Below are 12,118 nucleotides of genomic sequence, written 5' to 3' on the forward strand. Positions count from 1 at the left end.
CAGAATTGGTTCCCTCTTTTGGGGTGTTGAGGTTGGGAGACTATTCAAGCTAGCATAGGGTGCAAGGCAGGAACAAACAATGGATAGGGCACCAGTCCATAGCAGGGTAAACACACACTAGGGCCAGTTTAGCATCTCCAGTTCACCTAACCTGCATATCTTTGAACTATAGGAGGAAACCAGAGGGAAGCCTGGCAAGCATGAGGAGAGCCTGCAGCGTCAATGCAGAGAGGACCTGGGGCACAAATCCTGGCCTCCTTACTGTGAGGTTGCAGCACTACAACTGTGCCACCGTGTTTTGGGGTTGATCTAGAAAGTACAAAAAAACTGGGTTTGTTAAATTTTTACTGGAAAGTAGCGAGCATGGATGTACTGTAAATTACATATGGAGGATTTAGTATTTACTTTTCTTGGTTATTCATATTTTCATCATAGTCATTATTTTTATTCTACTTTACCAGCTGTTCTGGTTTATTAAGGCGTTACGTAATATTGGTCAGGCTCGTCGTTCATTGTTATTAATAGGATACAATCAAGGGTGCAGACTCTACATATGAAAAGGCAATTTAATAGACAAATGACTAACAAAACTATTTATACTTTAATCATAAAATGTTGAACACGCACGAGTTTTTGCAAATGCAGATTATAAGATGTAAAAAAAAAAAAAGGCCCGCTAGTGTCATTGACAGCGGTACGCAGCACAGTGATTGTTACTTTGCTTTTGAGTTTAGTGATTTGACGTCGGTGACATGAGCTATGCATGCTGCACGATTAAACACGTTTTGAACTTTGATATTTTTATATATTTCAGTTAATTCTCATGACAGCGGACGCACAGCTTGAAATCGGGACTATGCCGTGATTTCCGATCACCATATCCCGTACTGATTGATCTAGAGGACCACTGCCCTAACGCAACATGTGCAAAACGACGAGTGCCTGAATGCGCGAGCGCCGCTACTTGATTATACGTTTAATAATATTTCCATGTTGAATAAGTATGACTCTACTTCCAGTACTCATTTCGGCATTGATCGCATTCGCAACCCCTCGTACGTTTCGGCTTCCACTACCGCCCATCGAAGCAAACAAAGTAACAGTTTGATTGGTGTACAGTATGTCATTTTTATATTTTTGGATATATCAGGGCGCAAAGGTTAGCGCTGTTGCAGTTGTGATTCTAGAAGGCTGCATAACATCGGTTAAATAATCGAACGATTCTAAAGTTCGTGCATTTTAGAGTGTTGTGTAACCGAGGGTACCCAGTGATGAACTGGAACCTTAGTTTTGGCTCTGTGGCATTTAGTAATATAGAATAAGATTACACGTATTCGATAATGGATAATTGGACTTGATCATATTTTAATACAAAACCAGAGTACTTGCTCTCAGCTGCCATCCACACGAGAAGACTTAATATCAACAAAGTGAGGCGGGGCCGGCCCACATCCACATGCGTGGTTATCGCGAGAATATAATGACGTCATTTGACCGCGACCTGTAAAATGCACTTCGCTGTCAATTCCGAGTCTTCTCGACTCCGCTAAACTCTCTAGTCATGTTGGTTGTTTTCGTGTGTCGGACGTGGAGTTTTTTCCTGTAACATGGCGAGAGGCATCGCTCTTGTTCGAAGTATCCTTGAGAAAGTCCCCGGCCAGAAGCTGCTCGGCCCGTACAGATTTTTGCCTTTTTTCTTCGTGCTCGGCGGAGCGATGGAGTGGTTCATGATCAATGTGCGAGCCGGAGAGGAGACCTTCTGTGAGTGTGATGAAAGACACGCTTGTTAAAAATGCTGTTATGAGTTCCTTTGTCCCTGACACAAACTATTTGTACACCATTTTAACTGTGGGGTTTAATGGCGTTTATAAAATAACAAACTTTACGTTAATCCACATATGGTTTCACCTTGACGTTTCGGTCGTAAAAGGTCGCACCAAACGAAGGGTTTTTGTTGCAACATTTTTTTTAATGATTTCTTTGTTGATAATACAATTTTGCTATTTAATGTCATGATTTGTTACCACGTGGGAAAGACGCTATATACAGATAAAATGTATTATTATTACTTTGATTTTTGCAACGTCAACACATTCTTACATTGTAAAATTTTCTTTTGTGAGAATATCCTCAACTATTTGTGGTCCAGGACAGATTAGTAATCTGCAGTCCTTCACTATTTTCCCTTTTCCGCTTCTTTCTCAATATTTTTTTCAATCGAATGCTTCATGATGAGGACACTCAGTTGTAAATGGGACCAAGCATTGCATGGAGCTGATGGGTCTTTTGTCTGTTACATCTCAGTGTTCATTTACAACTGGTTAAGGAAGGGAAGCAATTAAAAAATGGAGATCGGAGCTGTTTAAGACCAAATGATGCAATTGAAAGTTGTGAATCTGAACAAGCAAGTTTCTTAAAATGAAACACAAAAATGTTGCAGTCACCAGTATTGTATTAATTGATAATTTAAGGGTATTGCAAAAACAAGTGTATTACTCATGTACTCTTATGTGATTGAAGTTTTTAAAATTATGAAGGGAATTAGTCCTGTGGATCGAGACCGTTATTTTAAAATGAGTTCAACGCCGACACACTTGTTAAGGGTGAATTTCGCACAAACATTAGGAAGTTTTTCTTTACGCAAAGAATGATAGACCCTTGGAATAAGCGACCAAATAGTGTGGTAGACAATAAGACTTTAGGAACTTTCAAAACTCCACTTGATGTTTTTTTGGAAGAAATAAGTGGATAGGAATGGCAAGCTTTGTTGGGCTGAATGGCCTGTTCTAGTCCAGATTGTTATCTCTTTCAATGCACTGTATAAAATCCCACGTATGTCTGTCCGCTTTTCACGAGAGAACTACTTAACCAATTTAGGTTGTTGTTTTCTACAATTTGCTTGAACATTCTGGTTGATTTTGTGACTTCTGTCATTGCGCTATGTATCACAGTTCGCCCGCGGTACTGATTTGCACGAATCCGAGTGACAATGCAGCGGGGCGAGGACCTTCTCACTCTGGCACCAGCCTCGTGGTTACCTCCGCTTAGCTAGCGAACGAGAGAACTACTTCACAGGTTTTGATCGGATTTTTTTCTATAATTTGCTTGAGATTCCAGTTTAAATTGCGACTTCCCTCACTGCGTTAAGAAATCATATACCAGCGAGACAGAGGCTGAGAACCGAGGGGAAGAGTGACGTCAGGAGTGGGGAGCCGGGCGGGAACCTCCTCACTGTCCTTTTCACTAGTGATGGGTAGTTCTTGAACGATTCGTTCATTTTGAACGAATCTTTAATGTGACTCGGGAAGAACGAGTCGTCTCGTGGGAGTGTTTCGTTCAGTCGCGCATGCGCATTTGCGCAACTTCCTATAGTTTCTGTATTGGAATTGATTCACCTGTTTCGAGTCTCCGGGTTTTTCGAGTCGTTCGTTCATCACGTGACAACCCCATAAGCTTAACCAACTCAGTCTGAGCCGGAAACAGAATTGATTAGTTTATCTCTCGAGTCTTCGGGTTTGAGTCGTTCTTTCATCACGTAAGCCCCATAAGCTTAACCTATGCACTCTGAGCCGGAAAGAGAATTGAACGAAATGACTCGAAAAATGATTCGTTCATTTCGCTGAATGAGACTCAAAGATCCGAGTCAGTAAAATGATCCGAACTTCCCATCACTACTTTTCACTACTACGTGGGCGGAGCCTTGAGGGACGGCTAGTCTTCTATATATAAAGCTGACTGTAACAATTTTGCGCTCCTGTATGTCTTGTCTTATCCAGTTTACGATTAGTAACCGCAAGGGGGCGCCAGAGAGCCGCAGACACTTCAATATAAGTCCACAAAATAAGAATACAGTACTGTATAAATAAATACGATAAAGAGTTTTTATTCCACAAAGCACCTACCGATGAACACCTGTCCAACAATTAGCCACAATCTTATATATAAAGCAGACTGTATCAGTCTTGCCGTCTTGCATGTATGTTATCATCCAGTTGACGCTCGGAACGTTTGTGGTGTGTTCCGTAAAAGCAACCGACAGTTTTATCATGAAAAACCATTAGTATTATATGTTTGTCGTTTAATATTTGGCTTTGTTAATTATATTCTCATTTTGCATTATTCTTATTGTAACACTGTTGTAGTGGTAATAGAATTATATCAACATAATAATAATTTAACTTTTTTTCGTTGTCAAATTCTGCATGTAAAAATGTATTACTACACCACATAACCAAATTAATGTCAAGTTGTTTTTTTTTGTTTTTTTTTTTAATTTTCTCAAACAATAAAAAAAAACTTTATTTTCCTCCCAGGCAACGCCAGGTATTTGAGCTAGTGTTATGATACAGCAAAACCTTAGTGTACATTTGTTTGGGTGTTCGCAACACAAAGCCTCGGTAAAATGTTCGTTCGTCTCCGTGATGTGACCAACTAACAAAACGTCACTTTGGAGCGCGCTGAGGTGGCTTCACGTGATATTACTTGTTTAGAGTAAGACCCGCGAGTCCTTCATATTAACAGGTCACTTTACCATCGGGTCCCTGCATAGACATGAATAACCGGTCGTCCGCTGATGTTTTGTAAGCGTTATGAAGACCAAAGGAGGCCACTGTTCGGGTCTTGTTACGTAACAGTAAGCGGGTAATGGATGCATTTTTGCAGTCCCTGAACTAAAGTGTCACCTAAACGTCTGTTTTGTCCTCTTCCTTAAATACACGTCAGACAGCAGTGAAAAAACGACTCTGACATGCTGACCATGATACATTTTTCCGGTTGTCTTTTGCCCTTCTTAATTGCCATTTTCACATATGGCTTGTTCTTTGAAACTCGGCCTCTTTGACCAGCGTCGCCTCTTCTCTTTTGCAGGTGACACGGCTATTGGCGTACATTTAGGAAAGAAGCTAAATGAGGAGCTGTAAGGGGTTTTGCTTTTCAGCTTGCACACTCTGATATACAATTCATGATACTTAATTTAACAGAGTAGAGCCGCTGCTCCTCCGCGTCGAGAGGAGTCAGATGAGGTGGCTCGGGCATCTGATCAGGATGATCAGTTGTTCCGGGCACGTTCCAACCAGGAGGAGGCCCCGGGGAAGACCCATGGCACGCTGGAGGGACTATGTCTCCCGGCTGGCCTGGGAGCGCCTTGGGATTCTCCCGGAAGAGCTAGAAGAAATGGCCGGGGAGAGGGAAGTCTGGGCAGCCCCCGCAACCCGACCCCGGATAAGCAGAAGAGGATGGATGGATACTTAATTTTCTAAGATCATGCAGGATTAAAGGGGAGCAGCATCAAGTTAAAAAAAAAGAGGGTAGAAAGCAACTCTGGGCAGGGGGGGTCCCATTTGCTGGAGAGCTGATGATTGTCCTACTCGCACCGGTTTCAAGGTAGGAACCAAGTCTAGTCGGGGCTCCAGTTCATTACGGGATATAATCACAGACACACACACACAGAGCTGTTTATACTGCGCCAGTTTAGATTTGCCGTTTAACTTACCTGCATGTGTTTGGAATGTGGGCCCATACAGGAATGGAAGTGACATGCAAACTCCGCGTAGGCAGTGCCCAGGTCGGGAAGATCTTATTTCACGAAAACCCGTATCTTATAGCATCAGTCTCCTGTATGAATAAGTAAAAATATCGATAAATGAATCTAGGAGAAATGTCAGAGTCTTCCAAGTGAATACCTTTAAGAGTGAGGTAGGCAACAAAAGTTATTCAGTTAAACTGAAGATTGGAGCTCTTAACCTTTCGGCCCTGGATTTTTCTGTTTTTATGGAAAACATTATTTTGTGAGATATTCTAACTTTGGGGCGTCTAGGAAGCTCAAAAAAAAAAAAAAAAATGATCAGTATTATTATTATACTCAGCAAAAAAAGAAACGTCCTCTGACTTTCAACTTTTTTTTACTTTCAGTAAACTTAATGTGTAAATATTTGTATGAACACTAAAAGAGTCAACACCATAAGACGTAAACTAAAAATGTTTCACAATGTGTCCCTGAATGAAGGGAGGCTCAAAATCAAAAGTACCAGTCAGTATGTGGTGTGGCCACCAGCTGCTTGAAGTACTGCAGTGCATCTCCTCCTCATGGACTGGACCAGATTTGTCAGTTCTTGCTGTGAGATGTCACCCCACTCTTCCACCAAGGCACCTGCAAGTTCCTGGACATTTCTGGGGGGAATGGCCCTAGCCCTCACCCTGTGATCCAGCAGGTCCCAGACGTGCTCAATTCCTTCGACGATAAACACGAATCCGTCCATCACCCCTGGTGAGACAACACCGTGACTCATCAGTGAAGAGCACTTTTTGCCACTCCTGTCTGGTCCAGCGAAGGTGGGTTTGTGCCCATAGGCGGCGTTGTTGCTGGTGATGTCTGGTGAGGACCTGCCTTACAACAGGCCTACAAGCCTTCAGTCCAGCCTCTCTCAGCCTATTGCGGACAGTCTGAGCACTGATGGAGGGATTGTGTGTTCCTGGTGTGACTCGGGCAGTTGTTGTGGCCATCCTGTACCTGTCACGCAGGTGTGATATTCGGATGTACCGATCCTGTGCAGGTGTTGTTACACGTGGTCTTCCACTGCGAGGATGATCAGCTGTCCTTCCTGTCTCCCTGTAGCGCAGTCTCACAGTGCGGACATGGCAGTTTATTCGGCAGTCCTCATGCCTCCCTGCAGCATGCCTAATGCACGTTCACGCAGATGAGCAGGGACCCTGGACATCTTTCACAGTCGGTAGACAAGTCTCTTTAGTGTCCTGCATTTTTAGAACTGTGACCTTAAATGCCTACTTTCTGTAAGCTGTTAAGGGTTGCATGTTAATTAATTGATTAGGGTTAATTGAACATGCATGGAAAACATTGTTTAAACCCTTTACAATGAAGATCTGGAAAGTTTATTTGGATTTTTAAAACATTATTGTTGAAATACGCAGTCCTGAAAAAGGGACGTTTCTTTTTTTTGCTGAGTATACAATAGCTGCCAAATACATGAATATTACTTGTTTCACTTCCGTGTTTCGGTGGACTGCATGCCAGTCTGCACTAACAGCACCAGGTCAGGTTTCAACGGCTGCAAACGTCCCCGTGCTTTACAAAAATGGCTGCCTATATGTACAGTGGGATGCAAAAGTTTGGGCAACCTTGTCAATAGTCCTTATTTTCCTGTATAAATCGTTGGTTGTTACGATAAAAAATGTCAGTTAAATGTATCATATAGGAGACACACACAGTGATATTTGAGAAGTGAAATGAAGTTTATTGGATTTACAGAAAGTGTGCAATAATTGTTCAAACAAAATCAGGCAGGTGCATAAATTTGGGCACCACAAAAAAGAAATCAATATTTAGTAGATCCGCCTTTTGCAGAAATTACAGCCTGTAGGTTCCAATGAGAGTCTGGATTGTGGTTGAAGGTACTTTGGACCATTGCTCTTTACTAAACATCTCTAGTTCATTCAAGTTTGATGGCTTCCGAGCATGGACAGCTCTCTTTAACTCACACCACAGATTTTCAATTCTATTCAGGTCTGGGGACTGAGATGGCCATTCCAGAACGTTGTACTTGTTCCTCTGCATGAATGCCTTAGTGGATTTTGAGCAGTGTTTCGGGTCGTTGTCTTGTTGAAAGATCCAGCCCTGGCGCAGCTTCAGCTTTGTCACTGATTCCTGGACATTGGTCTCCAGAATCTGCTGATACTGAGTGGAATCCATGCGTCCCTCAACTTTGACAAGATTCCCAGTCCCTGCACTGGCCACACAGCCCCACAGCATGATGGAACCACCACCATATTTGACTGTAGGTAGCAGGTGTTTTTCTTGGAATGCTGTGTTCTTTTTCCTCCATGCACAACGCCCCTTGTTATGCCCAAATAACTCCATTTTAGTTTCATCAGTCCACAGCACCTTATTCCAAAATGAAGCTGGCTTGTCCAAATGTGCTTGAGCAGACCTCAAGCTGCTCTGTTTGTGCTTCCTCTTCATCACTCTCGCATACAGCATCTCCTTGTGTAAAGTGCGCCCAATGGTTGAACGATGCCCAGTGACTCCATCTGCTGCAAGATGATGTTGTAGGTCTTTGGTGCTGCTCTGTGGGTTGACTCTGACTGTTCTCACCATTCGCGCTTCTGTCTATCCAAATCTTTCTTGGTCTGCCACTTCGAGCCTTAACTTGAACTGAGCCTGTGGTCTTCCATTTCCTCAATATGTTCCTAACTGTGGAAACAGACAGCTTCAATCTCTGGGACAGCTTTCTGTATCCTGCCCCTAAACTATGATGGTGAACAATCTTTGTCTTCAGGTCATCTGAGAGTTGTTTTGTGCCCCCATGTTGCTACTCTTCAGAGAAAATGAAAGGAGGAGGGAAACTTACAATGGACCCCCTTAAATACTGGGATTCACCTGTGTATGTAGGTCAGGGGTCACTGAGCTTACCAAGCCAATTGGAGTTCCAATAATTAGTTAATAAAAAAGTTTGGGAATCAATAAAATGACAACGGTGCCCAAATTTATGCACCTGCCTGATTTTGTTTGAACAATTATTGCACACTTTCTGTAAATCCAATAAACTTCATTTCACTTCTCAGATATCAGTGTGTGTGTCTCCTATATGATATATTTAACTGACATTTTTTATCGTAACAACCAACGATTTATACAGGAAAATAATGACTATTAACAAGGTTGCCCAAACGTTTGCATCCCACTGTACTAGTAATAGGATGTCAGGGCCGAAAATTACTTTATAATGGCACAAGAGTAACAATTACAGTTTTCTTTCATTTTCTGCTATTCAGACTACTGTCATTACTAAAAATCCAAATATTTTTATTTCCCAGTTTCCTACCATATCAGCTGACTTTTTTTTCGGTTCCCATACGGCACTCAGCTTGGCAAAGAACGGCAATTAAGCATGGCTGGCCAGTTTCTCAGAGACATTTATTTAAGTGTTGCTTCAAAGTGAAAAAACCGTTTATGATAGAGTGAAGGTTGGCACAGGGTGTAGCGCTGCTGCCTCACTGCTCCAGAGTCCTGGGTCCTGGATTTCCAGTCCACATCCCAAGGCCGTGTGTGAGGTTAACCAGTGGCCCTACGCTCATCAATAACAGCAAGAACAACATTTATTTCTGTAGCACATGTTCATTCAAATGGTGCAGCTCAAAGTGCTTTACAGATGAAGAAAGAAAAGTATAAAAATTCTGGCAATAGTAATTAACAGAATAAATTCTGGTCTGATGGTCAAGGAGAAAAAAACTAGAGGACTGGAGGAAAAAAAAAAAAGAAATCTGCAGGGGTTCTGAGGCCACAAGACCACCCAGCCAGCCCCCCACTAGGCATTTTACCTCACTTAAATGACCTCAATCACATGTGGGGGGGAAAAGTGTGGTGTGTGCGCACGATTGTGCCCAGTAACGGAGCAGTGCCCCTACCTTCTGCCCAAAGTTGCTGTAGAAGACCCCAGCTTCTCAGAAGCCTGAACTGGGTAATCGGCATCGCAAATGGAAAACGGATATCTTAATGAACATGTGGAGGATTTGTAATGGTGGAGGCAGGCTCTTTAATTTATGGAGGGTGATGTGGAGAGGATCGACCGCTTTATAAAGTTCTTGGTGAATATCATTATGGTGGTCCCAGATTTCAGGGGGCCGACTGTAAATTAAGGATGAGCTTTAAAGTTCTTTTTGAAAATCATTATGGTGGGTCCCAGATTTTAGGAGGCCGACTGTAAATTAAGGGGATGCTATAGAGAGGATCGACAGCTTTATAAAGTTCTTGGTGAATATCATTATGGTGGTCCCAGATTTCAGGGGGCGGACTGTAAATTAAGGATGAGCTTTAAAGTTCTTTTTGAAAATCATTATGGTGGGTCCCATATTTCAGGAGGCAGACTGTAAATTTAGGGGGATGCTATAAGAGAAGATTAACAGCCTTAAATTTCGTGGACACATCATGGCTATCGTCAAGTAAGCTGAACAACCAATTTGCTCTCCCAGAGGCCTAAGAAAAGCCTGACTGGCGTCATCGTACCCCCAGTACACGAGCAGCTCCGCACAGGACTACAAAGCACTATGGGGAGGGTGGGCCGGTTGGCTCACAGTATTACTGGCCCACGCTGTTCAGGATATACAGTACTGTATACACAACAGTCTGCCATGGAGAGACAAGCAGGATTATTAATGATCGTCTCTTCTCTCTGCTCCATTGTGGCTAACATTACGGCGCTGCAGAGCCCCATTGGCACTGGCAGCATTAGATTTGGAGACTCTTTTAATGCGCCATTACTGACTACTGCTTTACCAGATGTTCATTTATTTTATGTATTTATTTATTGAGCTTCTGTAAAAAGACAAATCTGAACCCACCCACAAGGACAAGTAAGGTTCTGTCTATCAGTGTATTGTGTCGTCTTCATTGTCTTATCGTTTGTCACTCATTTTCTAGCCTGCTTAGCTGGGTGGGGATTTGTCAAGTGGTGGGTGTGGTGATGCCCTATCAGCGCATGCTCCCCACCCCTCTCGGTCTCAGTCCTGAACAGAGTCGTGGGGGTCTGCTGGGTCCTGTCCCAGCTAGGATAGGGTGCAGTGCATCACAGGGCTTCTTTTTTGTTTGTTACTGTGCTAATCTGTGGCAGTAAAAACCTCAAGTGACGTGTGTGACCAGGACAACAGTGCTGAGCTTAAATGAAGTGACATTTTATTTTTTTGCATTATAGTGATTTATGTTCTTAATTTAGAAATTTGACTTACAGATGTATTCTATTTTCAAATGCACCCAGGAAACTTTATATGAATTAAAGTGTATTTAAAAAAAAAAAAAAATTAAAAAATGGGCTTTTAAAAATCTGTTTGACTTAAAGTTTGAGTTTTTTCCTGTCTGGCGAATTAGGTGCCTCTCTCTTTATTTTACAGATGATGTGTTTAGAAGAAAGCAAGCTGAAAGGCGCTATCAGGAGAGACTGGAGCAGGGCTTTGCTGTACAAACGGAAGAAGTGAGAAGATAAAAAGGTGCAGGGAATGTGGGGCAGCAGAGTGCCCCCCCGCCAACCGGAATGGACCCCTGGGGGGCAACTGGAATGACTTCATGTGAATATCTGCCGAGAGCGGATTATAAGGAGCCTTCATAAAGCACAACTCCATGTTGGTCAGTTATTTTCAGTGGCTCGCCTTGTTCAGTCACAGGCTGCTTACTCAATTGTGATGAGACACTTGGAGTGGAGGCGTCTAATAATTATTCATAGCATAATTATTGTTTATATTGTGAGACTTAGAATTTTCATATAATCACATGAAACAGCTGTTTTAGACCACATGTAATATTGGTTTTCTAAAATAAATCACATGTGCCATTTAAACACTGAAAAATAGAGGTTTGATTGAAATTCTAAACTTTATTTTGAAGTGTAAGGTGGCCTCGTTTGTTTACTTTCCAGTTAAAGGAAAAATTTGAGGCCGCAAATGTAATGGACTGTGCACCTATGAAAGCTTGCATATATTTGTTTTCTGGGCTTGTTGTTGTTTTTATTATTATTATTATTATTATTATTATTGCTACATTTCAGCTCCCATAACCAACATGCAAATCCACACAGTAGAACTGAGATTAATCTATTTATTCTATTTAATCTATCTATTATATAGTGTCTTTCACTCTATCTATTAAATATTGCCTTTCACTCTATTATATAGTGCCTTTCACACTCTATTAAATATTGCCTTTCACTCTATTATATAGTGCCTTTCACACTCTATTAAATATTGCCTTTCACTCTATTATATAGTGCCTTTCACACTCTATCTCTTCTGACATATTTTGTACAGAACAAGGCAGGGTCACAGGCTGTGTTTAGTTCTGAAATGTTTTCCCCTGGTGGATGTTTATTTAATAATAGTAATATTTTTTTACATGTGTTCTCACTACTCAAAGCACTTTTCATAATGAGTGGGGAGCCATTTCATCCACCACTAGTGTGTAGCATCCACCTGGATGATGTGATGGCAGCCATTTTGTCACCACACATGAGCTGTTAGGTGGTGAAGGGGTAAGAGAGAGACAATTAGAGACAGGGGGTGACTAGGGGGCCAGACCCCAGCTCGTTCTGCCCGGCACGGCTATGCGGATTTAAATCCG

The 12,118-nt window shown here is 42.1% G+C and overlaps 1 protein-coding gene across 1 annotated transcript; it reads left to right on the forward strand.

The window, feature by feature from the left end:
* The first annotated feature begins 1,480 nt into the window (after positions 1–1,480).
* LOC120541389 (small integral membrane protein 4) lies at positions 1,481–11,342 on the forward strand. Its single transcript, XM_039772964.1, has 2 exons — positions 1,481–1,761; positions 10,900–11,342. Exons 1-2 carry the CDS (start codon positions 1,608–1,610, stop codon positions 10,989–10,991), a joined length of 246 nt encoding a protein of 81 aa, XP_039628898.1. The 5' UTR covers positions 1,481–1,607; the 3' UTR covers positions 10,992–11,342.
* Positions 11,343–12,118: the final 776 nt, after the last annotated feature.

This window comes from Polypterus senegalus, chromosome 12 (genome assembly GCF_016835505.1).
Source record: "Polypterus senegalus isolate Bchr_013 chromosome 12, ASM1683550v1, whole genome shotgun sequence".
In the NCBI taxonomy this organism is placed as follows: domain Eukaryota; kingdom Metazoa; phylum Chordata; class Cladistia; order Polypteriformes; family Polypteridae; genus Polypterus; species Polypterus senegalus.

Excerpts from the sequence above, each read along its gene's own strand:
- LOC120541389 (XM_039772964.1), top strand. The coding sequence starts at position 1,608 with ATGGCGAGAGGCATCGCTCTTGTTCGAAGTATCCTTGAGAAAGTCCCC. Across the intron at positions 1,762-10,899 it reads AGCCGGAGAGGAGACCTTCT|ATGATGTGTTTAGAAGAAAG; the intron begins GTGAGTGTGATG and ends TTTATTTTACAG.